Source organism: Lepisosteus oculatus, chromosome 9 (assembly GCF_040954835.1).
Source record: "Lepisosteus oculatus isolate fLepOcu1 chromosome 9, fLepOcu1.hap2, whole genome shotgun sequence".
NCBI lineage: Eukaryota > Metazoa > Chordata > Actinopteri > Semionotiformes > Lepisosteidae > Lepisosteus > Lepisosteus oculatus.
This window is the reverse complement of record NC_090704.1, coordinates 44,466,090-44,481,996: the sequence shown is the minus strand read 5'-3', so window position 1 is coordinate 44,481,996 and position 15,907 is coordinate 44,466,090. Positions and strand designations below refer to the sequence as shown.

The window sequence follows — 15,907 nt, the reverse complement described above, 5'->3', positions numbered from 1 at the left end:
ATTTAGCTAGCTCTCAGACGATAAGTAGTCCAAATAAAACAACAATACAATTGTATAAGAAAAGAAAGACAGAGACAACAGGCAGTGTGCAAAACACCAACAGGCAATGTGCAAAACAACAACAGGTGTGCAAAACCATACATCAACAGAATGAAATAAAGGATAGAAAATTATGGGGAGTGAACTTCTTGACATGTGAGGTAGAGGTAGATTTCAATGTGTGTTTGGGATTTGATGAAGAGAGAAGGCACTGTGAGGGTTCAGATCGTAGGTGAGAGAGGCTGGGAGTTTAATAGTTTGATAGTGCGGGGGTAAAAACTCTGAGTCTGAATCGTTATATAACTAGGATTGTGGTGATAGAAGTTAGTGCTTTCTGTTTGTTTTAAAACTGTTTTTTTTTTCTTAACGATTCAGAACCTCGTTACTGTCGATATAGCTGCAAAAGTGAGCGCCTATGAAATTTTGTCGCTCCAGGCACTAATAATCGCGAGATTGCTGATGAACTGGAAACTGTACTTCATCGCTAAATACCAGATGGCTCGTCGCTATCTTCTGTCATGAAGCACCCATCAGCGGCATGGCTGCGAGATTTCACTTGGGTAGTTGCAACGGCTCCGTTTCAACCGAAATATCGCCGCCCCCCTCAGAATTTCAGGCGCCCCCGGCCCTGGCCTACAGCCGCTGAGCAAGGACACCCGCTGCGCCCTGTTCCGAGCACCAGGGTCGGGGCCGGGGAAGCCCGTGTTCTCGCCACGCCAGCGCTTGACAGCCCTGCTCTGCTGCTTTGCATCTTTTGCCCCCGGTGAAAACGTCTCCGCTCTGTCTTTCCCACAGTCTTCTGTGCTTTTTTAATTGTCTCCTCTGTGTGCAGCCCAAGGCGACATGGCTCTATAGAAGCAGTTCAGGTGGGTACCCGCGTCAGCAAAGGAACAAGTAACAGGTTTATTCCCTGCTGAAAAGAGAAGAAAGAAAACACAACCTTTCGACTGTGGAGCCAAGAAGGCTTTGTCCGTGTAAACATCCTTTTTCTTTGTTTTTTTGGTAAAGGCCACCACGCCAAGAGGTGAGGCAGTGATCGGAAAGGTTTAATCTAGTGTTTTGTTTACAGTTTACAATGTTATCCAGTGTTTCATAATGTGAATGCGATGGATATTTTGCACACATGTAGGAGCTTAGTGAACTCGTTTCATAGTTTTGGAGGAGGATGAGGTAAATTGATAAAAAAATGTAAAATAGTATTTGCTTAAAACACCCAGCGAATAAATAAAATATGAAAATTATGCATAAAATTTAAAAATGATAAAAACCTATATGTATTGAATATTGAGGGAATACAGCAGTACTGTATTAATAGTGTTTAGATACCCTCCTGTGGTAATTGCTGGTATTACGTCTTATTTGTGTCATCTTTGCCTAAGGCCGTTCTTTAGAGAAGAGTTCGTTCAAAGCAAAACTAAAGTTCAGCTGTAATGAACACGTGTGCTGTTTTATCATTCTTGGAAACAGATATGTCTGAAGTATTACTATATTTCTCTTGTGTCAGTTAACCAATTTATTTTAACTTTTCAGAGAAATGTTTCAACCAATGCCTGTTGTGCAGATGTTGTGGTAAAACCTGAAAACAAATATCCCTCACAGAGTTTTACAGCGGTAAAGTTAAGGACGTGACCTGTGTAAAACCAGCATGTAGAAATAACCACAAAAAAACAACATACAACCTATTAAAACTGGGGTTCTTTTTTAGTGTCGTTGCAGAATCTCATGGGAGTTGCATGGAGGTGTGCTCATGAATTCATAAATAAATGTGTATAAATAAATGCGTTTTAAAATAAATGTATTTATAAAATAAGAATGCATGGAGCGTGAGTCTATATGCAAGCGTGAGTCTATATGCGAACATGTACTTAATCAAATGAAAGCATTTTGAAGAAGTTTTCGCAGTGACTGAGCTATGAATTCAACAGCTGCGCAAACTCTTTGGAGCCTTCTGCTGTCAGCCGCCAGAAGCTGATTCCAGGTCCCTGGGAGAACTCCAGCTCACTGCTGTCGGTGGGGTAGGTGGGCCAACGGGTGGTGCTGAGACTGGGGGCCCTGTGCTGTAGGAGGTGTCGTCCTTTGGATACAATGTAGAAGTGGTATTTGGGCTTGCACGGCCTCACCTGCCTAGGAGTTCCCCCTTCGCTGAATTGCTGAATTGTTCTTCTCTCCTCCACCTGCTCTGCTGTTGCAGAATGGCTGCAGTGTCTCACCAGGTGGGGCTGCACTTCAGTGATGTACAAAGTCAGCCCCCTCTCTTACAATACGTGGGGATGAAAAGTGGTAATCCAATTAATGAATCAATCAATCAATCAATGATTTGCTTATTCATTAATCATTAATAGACATCACTGGGAAAAAACCCTGTAATTGGCATATAATATTTACACAGAGATTCCCTAAAGACGTTCGACCAAAGAAGTAAAGTAAGCCGAGCCCTCCTGTCAGATTTGAAGCCCAGGCATTGGTTCATCCGTCAGCTTTGGTGAATCTAAATCAGTGTTTTCAGTTTACTTTTCATTTTAATACTAAAAAACACAAACACAGCCCTTTAATTTCTGTGCTAGTGGACATGTAGAAGTTGCGTTTTGTTTAAATCCTTGTTTATCTTTAGCAAATGGCAAAACATTTAGAACGACCAAGATGTTAGAAGGTGTAAAGAAGCTGCAACTGCTGTTCACAGGTTGTGGATGTGAAATTATCGCCTTTCAGCAAAGCCCTAACCTGAATATCCACTCCACGGTGGCTCCGCCAGAGAAAGACAGCAGCACAAAAAGGTGTTAGTGTCTAACAAACAACACCTCGAAACCGCAGAAGACAGTCCAGTATCTTTTCAGCAGCCAAATGCGAAGTTACAGCAAACATTTGTTGTTGTAAAAAAGTTTAGAAAAACATCTGGCAGGACTTGCAATTATGTTTTTTTTAAGTTATAATTTGCCCCATTAGGGTGATGTTTATCTCAGTTACATAACATGTCCTGCTTGACGCAGCGCTGTCTGTACTATAACAGGCTGCTTTGCACTGTTACGTCTGCTCTTGTAGTAGGAGGTGCTATATTATCCAAAAGCATTTGTCTGGAACTGTTTTGAGCAGCAAAGAAAATAAAAAGCTGTGTCACTACGCGCCCACAGCAGTGCAGTTACAAGAGTGTTTGTCGTATGTGGATCTCATTGTCCTGTGCTCCATCTGTAATTCTGCAGCCGCTGTCATTACAAATCAGCATGTTGCCTGGCTGGTTAAACACTGACATGTCAGTCACTTTTGGTCCATTATCACAATGGCATTTGAACAGAAAAAACACAGTGCATAAGCAGTATATATCCTCATAACAAACTGAGTGTAAAGCTCTGAAATTAGTCAATGATCTAGCTGTGCAATCTGCCAAATGCACAATAATGAGCTGAGAAATAACAAACTATATAAGTGCATCCTAATGTTTCTAATGAACTGCCAGACTGGATAGCTCAGAAATCCCAGTCATGTAATTGAGTTGGCCTAATAACCTTCAGATTCACTGCTGTCACAGACATCTATAATAATGCAGCTTTTAGTGAACACATCACATGGGCTTTTGTGAAAGTATTTTTTAAGAAATAGCTCCGGTGTTGCCATCTGCTATACCAGTTCAATAAGATTCATGACACCATGTCTTATACTGCAAATCTTACTGATACACAGTACAAGACTCCATATAAATAATCCCCCCCAAAACAGGAGAATTATAATAATCCCAGTAATTATAACAAGGAAGAGGATAGACATTTTCAAAAGGTAGTTATAGCAGTTGCTCTGGGTGCCTGAAATACAAAGAAACTCTACATATGAACTTTGGAATAATTCGAAATATTGAAAAATATTTTATAGTGTTGGCATGACTTTGAAGCAATACATGTTTTTTTTTAAGTCTAAAAATGTGAACCAGTTTTACATGAAACAACACAAAACTACTGTTTCACAATTATATTATTTCAGTGAATATTTAGAAATTATGTAAATATTTAAATGGAGATAAAACTTAATTTATAGACAGTAGCAATTGTTACGGGTGTCTAAAGCCATTTGTCACGAAGTGTCTTTCAGGACCCTGTGCAGACGACACAATCCGGAAGGGAGTGAACACACACAGGGGGGAGACAAGGAACTGGGCTGGAGGAGGAACGGGGGGGGGTCCAGGGCGAACAGTCCAAAGGGAGTCCAAAGGGAAATCCATGGGGAGGCAGATGTCCAGAGCCGAGTGATCAAAGGCAAACAAGACGAAGTTAAAAGCCGGAGCGGGATCCGGTGAGGGGTCGGGGGGGAACAGAACCAGGCGCTCCAGGTCCCGGACTCGGCCGGGAAACCAATGCAGAGCCCAGAACAGTGTGAGCGTCTGGCTTTTGTAGGGAGGCAGGAACAGGGAGCAGGTGCACAAAATCAACTCAAAAGTGAACGAGCTGGAGCGCCCTTAAGGGGGAGGGACTACAATCATGACACCATTATTATGGATGGGAGATACATCCCTAGATTTGAAATGTGCCTTCAAGGCTGTATCTGACTAGGATTTTGATATAGGTGCCACAGTGCCTTCCCGACACTACATGGGAAACATTAAAACCACCGTCTGACTGAGCAGTACAAACATACAGTAAAAAGCCAAAAAAGGAAGGAACTGTGCTTTTTTAAAAAACCACAGATGTGTTCAATCTGTAAACATTTACTGCCCTGGTTTGCTTGACATTCTGTTCAGTGTGGATTTGCGACATTAGACCAAAATCCCAAGATGTTGTTTTTTTGCTCTTCCAAAAGTGTGAAAACTAGAGGATGATTGATAATTTGTGACAATCTGAAACCAGGTTTTGTCCCACATCAAGGTGTAAAGCCTTTTTGTGAATGGTTTCCACGGTTCTGCACATACAAAATACAAGACGGGGCTGAAAAAGGTACAAATGATCCAGAAGCTTTAGTGATTATTGATCCTATTTTAAATGTTCAGAATATCTCATTGTATTACAGTGACTCACTCCAGGTGCTGTGTCTACACTGGGAACAGTACGGTGACACAGCACTGCCAAGAGCAAAGACTACTGAGGAACCTGATTCAAGTGCTCAGAATCCTTAAAAGCCCTGAAACCGTCAACTACTGTACATGGACGTCAACAACATCGAAACTCAAACTAGAGGACACAAGTAGTAAGAAACTAGTGCTTTAAAAACCGAGAACAGCAGGCACTACTTTACACAAAGAGTTGTGGGAGTGTGGGAGGCTTTCTTCAAGGACAGGATCCTTGGATTGATGAGCTACTAACTCCCAACTATTTACTACGAGTGAGGTGGGCCATCGTTCGTCCTCCTACTCCTCTCATTCCTAACCATTATGCTCTTTTCAGGCTCAGCAGCAGACACAACCTTTGTGTCAGCAGCACGGAACAGTCTTGACCTTTTAAAATGACTTCCGTTTCCTCCTCAGCCCCCAGCAGCGTTCGTGTCTTGAGAAGCAAACTTGCTAACTTTGAGGTTCTTCAAAAACCACAATAAACAATACAGCAGGTTTCAAGAGTGCATTAAAACCTCCCAGCCAAACAGATGAGCTGTGCAAGCTCCTCGGGCCGGCCCTAAGGGAACGCTGTCCACGTGGAGCTGGCTGTGAGTCTGTACACTTTTACAAGGCCGATGACCCCTGCCATGACCTTAACATGACCCCACTGTTCTTTACTGGACCTCAGGAATACCATGATGATAAAATCAGCATGTTGCATTAGCTGGTATACGAAACATCTGCTGTAGCACCCTATCACTTCCTTGAAGCCCACTGTGGTAAAATAAAAACTGAGCAAGCATGTTGGAATTATAGGAAAAATGAGGGGAACCCCACAAAACAAGTCCAGAAATAGTATGTTCCCTTTACTGCCCATAGTCACCATCCACAGCAGGCCACAGAAGCTGCAGGGTTCTCCCACATATGCACAGACCCCCCTGGCCATTTCAAGAGCAGAGAGCAGCGAGTGTATGTATCCAGGTGACATTTTATCATTGACATTGGCCAAACTGCAAAGACCCTGAAAGACATCCCCAAAGCTCTTCAGAAAGATATCAGGAGCCAAGATTACCCTGAAACTTGGATCACACCTTCCCCCTTGCTCTCAACAACAGAGCGATTTTTTTACAAGCCCCTCATTCCTTTGCAGGTTTCAGATTTCCACTCTTCTCTCCCTTCATCTGGACACCCCCTCTCACCTGCTCTGGTCATTAACATCAGTTCACTGAGGACAGCAACGCCCAAGGGCTGAACGCTTTGTGAATGCTTGGAATACATACCTGGGGAGAAAAGTGGGGCTCAACCCTCTTGGTTAACGGGCAGCCTCCTGGCCACAGGGCGAGGAGCCTCGAACCCCAGTCAGAGAGGAGTGGACCCAGGGGCAGGGTGAGGTGAGCGTGAAAGGAGGCCTTTGAGCTCAGGTCATGTAGCCTGTTTGGTGATGATGGTGTTCATGTTGTCATGTTGCTGTCCCTCCCCGGCCGCAGTGAACAACTTCCTTATTAAACAGTGTCAGTGAGCTGGCAGAGGTGGTGAAGAGCCCAGCAGACACACTGGCCCTCCATGATCAGGATTGGGGATCTCTGGCTAATGAAGTGCAGAGTGATTTACTGTGGTTAAAGCAGAGTGAACACCGCTGAAACACTACAGGTTTGGCGGGTGGCCAGGCAAGAGCCTGGGTGTGGTTACAGCACCCCTCCTCCCTCCCTGTGTCATCTGCCCTTCACATGTGCTTTTAGCCTTGAGAAGCGCACTTGGCACTTCTCAAGCCTCTCATAAATGACCACTAGATTCCTCAATAGCTTCTATCCACAAGCAGTGAGACTGGCGAACACATTTAGCCATCCCTCTCGGACCACACCTACACCATCACCATCTACCTCTTTATGATTTCTGATCTGTTGCACATCTCCAGTCATTGTTTACACGTCTGTATTGTTTACATTCAAACGGTCTACATGTTTACTTGCACATGTCTATTGTTTGTTTGTACATTGTCTTGATGCACTGTTTGCTTTTTGTCTTGTGTTTTACACTTGTTTTACAATCGAGAGACTTTCTGTAAGTAAGAATTCCATTGTACCAGTACCGGTAACATATGGCAATAAAGTTCAAGTTCAAGTTCAAGTTGGCCGTTCTAAAGGGATTCAGCCTCGCAATGGGGGTCCAGACATCTGTATGGTTTTAAATCTTTATCGCTGCACGCACAGGAAGTGTACGCAATTTCTCGCTCAAGCAACCTGGTCCGCTCTTGTTTCTCCTGAGACCTCCGCAAAGCCCACGGAGTGCAGATCGGCAAACTCATGCAATGTCCCCTGAATAGAAAAACAACAAGCAACCCAATCTAGTCATACTGCATGTCTAAGCTTATCTGCGTTGGATCCCTCAGGTCTTGCTTGCTATTTCCCTTGGGGACAATAAAATACACCCCCAGCCACATACACCAAGCTGCAGACATCTGAGAGCAGAATGATCTTTCTTTTTCTGGTCCGGTTATAGAATATGTACCTCACATTTCTGAGATATTTGTACACATACACCTGACACACGGTTTCGCCGATACCCTGCACACTAGTTTACGGGCCTTAATAAATTCGATTAGAAGTAGCTCTCGATGTGTATTGCGTCTTCCATGCAGGAAACACAGAATAAATAAATCGGTGAACTAGCTCAACAAGATACACTATGCCACAACCCGCCGTCCACAACCCGCCGTCCACAAGAGTATATCATTGAAGATTAATTTGGAAATAAATCAGAGGTAGAGAACTATATGGATACGATCAAGTAAAAGGGTTATTCCATGCTGAAAAGAGACAAAAAGAAACAACGTAATTGTAACCGATGCCACTTTGGTAAGTGATCGTTCAGCAAAGACCTAATCAAAAACATTTAAACCCTTTCTCCCCCGCTCCAGGAAACGGAACTTTCTCCATTATTTTTCTTTATTTTCGGGGATGGTTATTTTCACTGTCTTCAAAGTTTCCACTGTGTAAAACCAAGAAGGCTGCTGCCCACAGTACTGTCTAAGCTGTGATTTTTGTTTGTACGAATGAGATCTTTACCTTCAGAAGGAGGTGTAAAAAAAACAAGCTTTAATTGACTCATCCCACATACATTCCGGTAAAACAGAATAAAAATGAAAAACAATGAGAAAAATGACATCATTTCGCATAAAGGTCTCCAAAAGAAACCTTCAGAGGTGAAATGTACGTAGAAAACTGCTGTTTACTGTAAGTTATGTTCAGAAACCCGAAGATCTGCTCATTGTACTGATGAAAAACCTGGTTAAAGAAAAACGAGTCTTTAGAAGAGAACTATTGCTAACTTCTAATGTGAGAATGTTCGAGTGAACTATTTTAAGAACCAAAATGCGTAAATTTTCCTATAAAGCACTTCAGAAAATGATAAAAAGTAGTTTTTTTCCACAAGATAGGGCAACTCAGCAGCGAAAGGAAGGAAACGTTAGTGGCTTTAAATTTCCAGATTTACCACATAAGCAGTCATCACTTTTAACTGAGGGAGAATCACAAAAGTAAATTTCTGGAGGATGTGGCTCCCACATTTATCTTGTCAAGTTTTTAGCTGTTTTCTTGCAAAGAAAATATACGTTTAAACCCGCTGACTCAGAAAAAAAAACACGAAACATGAACATTTTTAACATTGTTTTTATTAAACATTATTTTTTTTCAATTAAACTTGTATTAAAACATATTTAATTTAGCTTACAAAACTGAGCAATACTTAGCAAAAGCCCTCTTGGTGATGTAACCTTAAATGTGAAGAATGTTTATTTTTAAGTCACAGTCACGAATGAAAACCTTTTTATTGTAATCAAAAATGTTACAAAGGACTGAGCCAGTGCTGCTCCTCCTTACCAGCAGACATGTCAGTGGGGTAGTGAAAGAGGTAGGTGCTGCGATAAGCAGAACTGATGGGACTTGTTTCAGACAACTCATTGTAATGTTCTGTGGCTCATTGCAGAGGTGTGGGCATGATCTGTAGCCAGGAGGTACATAAGACACCGGCTCGTTCACAAGCATTTGTCTTTTGCTTTTCGACGTGCTGCCCGCGAGGCTGTAAAGACTCACTAAACCTCATTCCCCTTGTGGGTCACCGGGTGACCTCCGGGTCTCCCGGCACACGTGTTCCGTGTTAGTTTTGACCGGAGTTACGTCCAGCAGGTCAGAGCTACAGATGAACTGGACACAGAAGGAGCGAGCTAAGCGACAACTCATTAACCAATAAAACACATTCCTCACAGCTGCAAATATACAGGATCTATATGCCAAGCCTTACAATCTGAGCAGCAAGGATAGACTGGAACCCTGCCAGTTTTAAAACCACAGCGTCCTGTCAGTGCTGTGAAGCGTGGTGCCTCAGTCTACATAAATACACAAAATAAAGATACCCCTTTTCAATGGGCAGGAAGCTATACATATAACACTAAAACAAGACTCTTACGGTCTTAGATGTATTTCCACCAGCCTTATCACAAACCACATCTCCCCCTTGGTACGTACAAAAATAAACAGTGTGCTGTTTTTGAAATATTCAAAAATGATAAATTCACACATTTAAAAAATGGCAAGGATAAATTGTGCTTGGAATTAATTTCTACGATCTTGTTATATCTGTGCGTCAGGAAACAAGTCGAGAGGAGAACAGGTTTGCCTATGGTACACAATGGAAAAACTGCAGAGCAATTCATGCTACTGAGGTAACTTTAACATAGAATGCTTTTAGCATTCTTAAGCCATTACTCTATAAACAATAACATTTTTGTTATTACAGCCTATAAATGTTGTACATAAATAGAAGGACCACTGCTGACCAAAAAGTATTGTTTTTGAAAGAAAAACAACAACCAGACTGCCCTCATTCTAATGCTTGCGCATGTCCTCATACACTGTATCATTTTGTCGTCGGCTCTGAGATCTCTGCTTCGCAAAGAACTTCTTTAACTGAAAGAAAAAACAAAACAAAACAATATTAATTATTTTGATTTTTGCAGCTGTTACCCACAAAACACATAATGTGAAAATACTTTTCGTCTGAGCGTCGGAAGTGAACTTTTTATCAGCGTTGACATAAATCTGCTTCCTTGCACAAATGTGCCCACAGACATTACAATCTGTGCAGAATGGAAGCTTTTTGCCTTATCAGGCTTTGCATCACATTTCTCTGAATATGCTGTCTTATCTATTTTCAAAGAGCGCTTTACCAGAATTGATGTAATGTTTGTTTCGCCAGATTAAAGAAGATAACTTCTCGTTCAGTCTTACAAATTTGTATTAAAAAGCTGACCAGCTGCTCTGTTGTTGATAGGGAGCTGAAGAATATGAAGAAGTTGTCAAGTCTAATGGTGGTGATTTGAAGAGAAATCCATCCATCCATTTATCAGTTCACCCACTTCCTAACTGCTTTATCTAGTACAGGGTCGAAAGGGAGACAGAGTCTATCCCAGTAAGCAACAGGCACAAGGCAGGTTACACCCGGACGCCAGTCTATGCCAGTGCACAGTCTCATATCGGGGCCAATTTTCCCCAAAGTAACCTAATAATTAACCTGTATGTTCATCTTCCCAATGGACTGTGGTAGGCAACCAGAGCAGCCGCACAGAGGACCAAAACTCATGCCAACGTGGAGAGAACACACAAACGCCATGCAGACAGCACCCCAGGTCTGGAATTGAACCCAGGGCCCCAGTGCTGATAGACCATGAGGCAGCAGTACAAGCCACTGTGCACCATGCTGTCCTAAGAGAAATTCATCGTGTCTTTAATCTATCTTTACCAGTTAGAACGTAAAGCTTGGATGTCCCATCCTGGCTCCGGTGGGCCAGTGTCTGAAGGTTTTCAGTCCATGTCAGCTCTCTTAACCAGCCACATCAGCCCATTGTTGGTTTAACTGGACTAATTTAACAACCTTGGATGCTGGAATCCGAGACGTCCTGTAGACACAGCTGGCCGTAGCCTTTCAGAACCAGGACTAGATGACACTGGGAAGAGAGTACAGGTGCACAAGCTTTCCCCTTGGTCCTTGAGCACAGAACCTAAAAGTTGTTTTTTCCTAGATCTTTGTAAATTGCCAACAGCTGAAGACCTTCAGAAAGCGTCCCACTGGTCCTGTTTAAGCTCAATTAGGTTGTTCAGAGAGGAGGCGGGACCAAAACCATGCAGAGCCAGAGCCTTCCAGCTCCGAAAAAATGAATCTGGGCCTGAGGAGTTCATGATGCATGGTGTACGTGACTCCTTCTTGAAGGCCCACATAAAAAAAACAACATGTCTGGTCAGCCTCTTGTCAGCCAAAGCGTGTCACCACACAGCCCTCCCCTCCACGTGCACCTTGAGTGCACCTGAAACGCGTGAGAGAATGTTTGTGAGGGTGATACATCTAAAGATGTAATAAGGGGTGTGTTGTTGTGGGAAATTCTTCATCAGAGGAGGAGGAGGGCACAGTCTTGTGCAGAATCAGTTTTATTGAGCCTCAATAAGGGCAGCAATGCATGCTGGGTCTGACTCGCAGAAAAGACACCCTGCAAAGAGTTTTCAATCCTTATATACGGCATGGGCTCAGAAAGAAGTTTGGTTTCACAGGTTTGTTATGGCTATTTGCTCTGTCCTTTGATATATAGCATAAATCAAACTGCTCCAAGTCCTGTCCTTTGATAAGAAGGGGGCATTGATCTGTGGTGTCCTCCTTATGGGTGTTGGTCCTGTCTTTGGTTATGTAGTGTAAGTGACTGGAGCTGCTAAAGCAAGTCACTTTATTGTATCTTAGCTGAACTTTTGGTAAAGGCTAAACAAACAGATCCCAGCAAACCTGCTCTCTGAACATCCAGGCCCAATTGTGCAAAAGACAAGGGCAACATTTAAGCCTCACTGCCGGGGCCCCCGGGCGGTGTGGGGGTACTCACCCTGGGCCACTGCCAGATGATGAAGCCCATCACACACAGCAGGAGCACGGAGCCGGCGGACATCGCTGTGATCAGCATCAGGGTGGGGGTCAACTTCAGGGCCTCGTCCTTGTCGCAGGGCTGCTGCTGCTGCTGCAGTCTCTCTCCTGGCCAAGACAGACAGCTCTTCAGCACAGGCCCAGTACAGGCAGAGTGAACAGGTGCACGCTGCATGCACAGCAGCCCGAGAGGGCACAGAGCAGCCTACGGGAATAGTCATAACCATATTATGCAATAATGTCAGAAGTGAAAATGTTTCTGTGCTTTTCACTTTTGTTTAGTGGACAGAAAGTGTGGCAGCCCCCACTACCCAGACACAAGTAGATGTCTGATAATCATGGTGGCAACATGGCAGTTTGGAGCATGTTCGAGTGGATCACCTATGACTTCTGGTCTCAATGAATCTGCAGCCAGGATTGGCTAGGCCTTATTTCGCTGGGCTCAGTAACAAGGATCCTGTATGAATGTATGCATGAAATGAATATGACAAAACTGGGGGTGTTGCTATTTCTCCCTAGATTATATATAAGTGTTCAATCTTGCTTATGAGCTATAATCTGACCCTTTTGCAGCATGCTAAAATATTGAATCTTATTCCTCTGTTGAACTGATCAGTGAGATAAACTCTTCCTTTGTGGTGAACTAAAGTGCCAGTGAGTCCTAACTCTGACCAGGTAAGAAAGATCAGGTACAGGTGAATAAAAACGGGATCATTGGTGAGACCTGTAACATACTCTTGCATATGAGACTGATCAATCTAACTTAATAGACTGTTAATATCAAGACATCCACTTTTTTTCTTATTTGGCTTGGTTTTCTGACTGCCTTTTCTTCTGCATTTCAGATCTGAATGTCAAGCGTAAAGTTGTCTGTGGGTGTGAAATTCCCCCAGTGCTATGAACCGACTTCAATAACAATTTAATCACACCTTTTTCACCTCCATATTAAAAAGAAATAGACTGATCTTTACTAGCATGTGTCTGCTAGTGAAGCCATCAGGTATGTTGATTTCTTCAAGATCATTAAAACTAATATCTAGCTATCTCCAGTACACCACGGGGCAAAACAGTCCTACCAAAGCCATTATTCGCCGTTACTACTGCTGAAAACAGAGCTGACACACACATACCTCGGACCAGAAGCAGGGTACCAGAAGTTTCATGTTTCTTCATCGAAGCTGTATCCATATCGAGAGCGATGTACTCACACACATACACCCCAGAGTCCCCCTCTGTCAGTGCTTTGAATGTGACTTTGACATCCTCCAGCTTTCCTGTAGTGATCAGTCTGTCAGTGTACCCGGGCTTTACTGTCAATATTCCGTCTTTGTTCACAAACAGCACATCACCCTCCTGGGTGAACTTCCTTCTCACATACAGGCCGTCTAGATCGAGCACTGAGACAGAGCAGGAGAAGCTCACAGACTCCCCCGGCCTCGCCTCTGTGTAAGGAGGCCTCTGGGTGGCTGTGGATCAGACAGAAAAACCTTCAGATTGAGGCAGAGCCGTATGTAGTGGTACCAGAGAGTTGAAAACAGATCCTAAGCAAAATAATGAACTGCAATCACTGCAACAAAGCTGTGAATTTACAAAAAGAGACATAAGTACGGTGACAAGTGAAAGGAGACTAAAAACCCACCTAGCCTGTTTGGTATTTAGTAGCTGATTGATATACGAATTTCATCTATCCTGCGAACATCAAGTGGATGTTCATTTAAAATTGAGAACAAGAGGCACTTTGTTACACTAAGGGTTGTGGGAGCCATGTTGCTGAGATCTTTAGATGGATTCGCCACAGCCTCCTAAGCAGGTCAGATGGGCTGTTTGCATTCCTGTCCTCTGCACTCTGTCTTGTGTTCCTAAAGTTCATTTTTGCCCAGTGTATATTGATAGTCTTTGTTATCTACATGTAACATCCTAATGTTGTCTGCAGTAAATGCCCTTTTCCCAGGCGTTGGCAGTTTTTGAATTTTATCTGAATCTTTTTTAAGATTGAATTTGCATTTTCGTTTGTATTTTGGGATCTGTGGTTCACTAACTACACCCAAAATTTCAAAATCAAAAACGACACCCGAATCTAGACCGTTTATAGAAATGTGAAAGACGAACGATCCACAGAGAGCTCTGTGTTACATCAGTGCTTCACCCTACACTGAGGCTTCAGTCCTGGTCTCAGCTTTCCCTTCATTCCTTTACACTGTATCTAACACAGCCTTTGGAATGGCTTGAGGTTAGAGATAGAGGTCCTGTTATTGACAGCAAACTCACTTAACACTGACCACTGCATTTACTGACAGGCTTTCAATTTTGTAACTCTCTTACACTGAGCGATTTCTCCACAGGGAGGACACTTTCAAGAACAGGGACGTGTTAAGGATATCAGAGAGTCTCCCTCACACCTAGACTCAAAACGGTCTTTTTTACTTTATTTAACTGGTTCTGTTCTTTACCCTTCTGCTCCTGCTGTGTATTCAGTCCCCTTCATCAGCTGTCTCCTCTCGTTGTGTATTCTCATTGTGCATATCTTGTGTATTTGTTATTGTTGTTTTTGTCGTTCTGTAAAGCTTTGAGAAGCCACCTTTAAAAGTGCTATATAAAATAAAGCTTGTATTATTATTATTATTACCTTCAAGTGTTTTGCGAGTGTGTCCGAGAAACACTATACTAAACAATAAACCGGAAAAGCGATAATGAAGGTGGCGCGGATTAAACGGAGCTTACCAGTTGATGAAATAGCTGAGTCTAAAGTCCAGACAGGTAGAATCAGGAAGGCGGTGAGGAGCGGGATACGCCAGGCTGTAAGCACGGCCATCCCTGCAGTGTGACGGATGTGTCTTCGCTGACTCTTCAGTTACCCTTCTGCTTCACGGTTCAAAGCCCAGGAAATATAACCCACACTCGAGTCGCGTCAGTTTGCTCGCCAACTCTATCCCCCTCCAAAAAAAACAGCAGGGTGCGAATATGTTTTTTTTAAATGTATGTATAGGCCTATGACCCTTTTTTATTTAAATGTTGGTTTACAGAATTGGTGAGGAAAGCGCTCAAAGTCGGGATAGGTTTAAAAAAACGAAATAATTTAGAAACAGCACTTTTCTGCCTGAGAGAAGTAAGAAATGTGAACATCAAAATATCCAAACACCTTTGGGGTATCTCTTTCGGGTACATTAATTTCCTTTAAATTTAATGCAACACTAAACAGGAGCTTATTTGTGACATGGTTGCATAATTCTTTAAACTTTGGGCACTGAAACAAAACATTAAGTGAATGTTTCTGTTTGATCAAAGGTGAAATAGTGATGTTTTTGTCAATGGACTGAAAAGGTATGGTCTACGGCCCTATTTTCGTGATCATACTGCCCTCTTGTGGCCAAAACCTGCAACTGAAGAAAACACAAGTGTATTGTAATGCCGAGAAGACCAGCAGTGGGGCTGGAGAGGTCAGCCCCAGGAGAGCATGCTGGGATAGTTGGGAACATCAGGGACATTGCTAACTTCTGAAACTCGGGGTGAAGGACACTTTTCTGTGTGTTTATTACCGGCGTTATTGTATTTTTTTTCACCAAAATGTTTCTATTCGAACGGAAAGTTTCTTTGACGCCAAAGACAAAAACTTGGGATTTTACAGGATGCTTATTTTTATGCAGTGTAAAATGCTATGAAATCAGAAGTCGCTAACTCGGTTTTCACAAGAATTTGTTGGACTGTAATAATAACCCCATAAATACGTGTCCAAAACGTCGTTTTATTAGACTTGATGAGTCTTCGTAGAGAGCAATCACACATATTCAGATGTCTGATGATTAGCTTCGGGGAGTACTAAGCGTTACTAAAATGCCTTAAACTCAGTCTGAAAGAAAAGATTGTCCTTTGAAAACGTGTTTAATATTTTTAAAATTCGCT

At 42.8% G+C, this 15,907-nt stretch overlaps 1 protein-coding gene across 1 annotated transcript; it reads right to left on the bottom strand.

Moving 5' to 3' along the window:
* Positions 1–8,700: 8,700 nt before the first annotated feature.
* LOC107078544 (T-cell antigen CD7) lies at positions 8,701–14,883 on the bottom strand. Its single transcript, XM_015356743.2, has 4 exons — positions 14,729–14,883; positions 13,138–13,473; positions 11,970–12,115; positions 8,701–10,014 (listed from the first exon to the last, which is right to left on the bottom strand). Exons 1-4 carry the CDS (start codon positions 14,817–14,819, stop codon positions 9,934–9,936), a joined length of 654 nt encoding a protein of 217 aa, XP_015212229.2. The 5' UTR covers positions 14,820–14,883; the 3' UTR covers positions 8,701–9,933.
* Between the last annotated feature and the right edge of the window lie 1,024 nt (positions 14,884–15,907).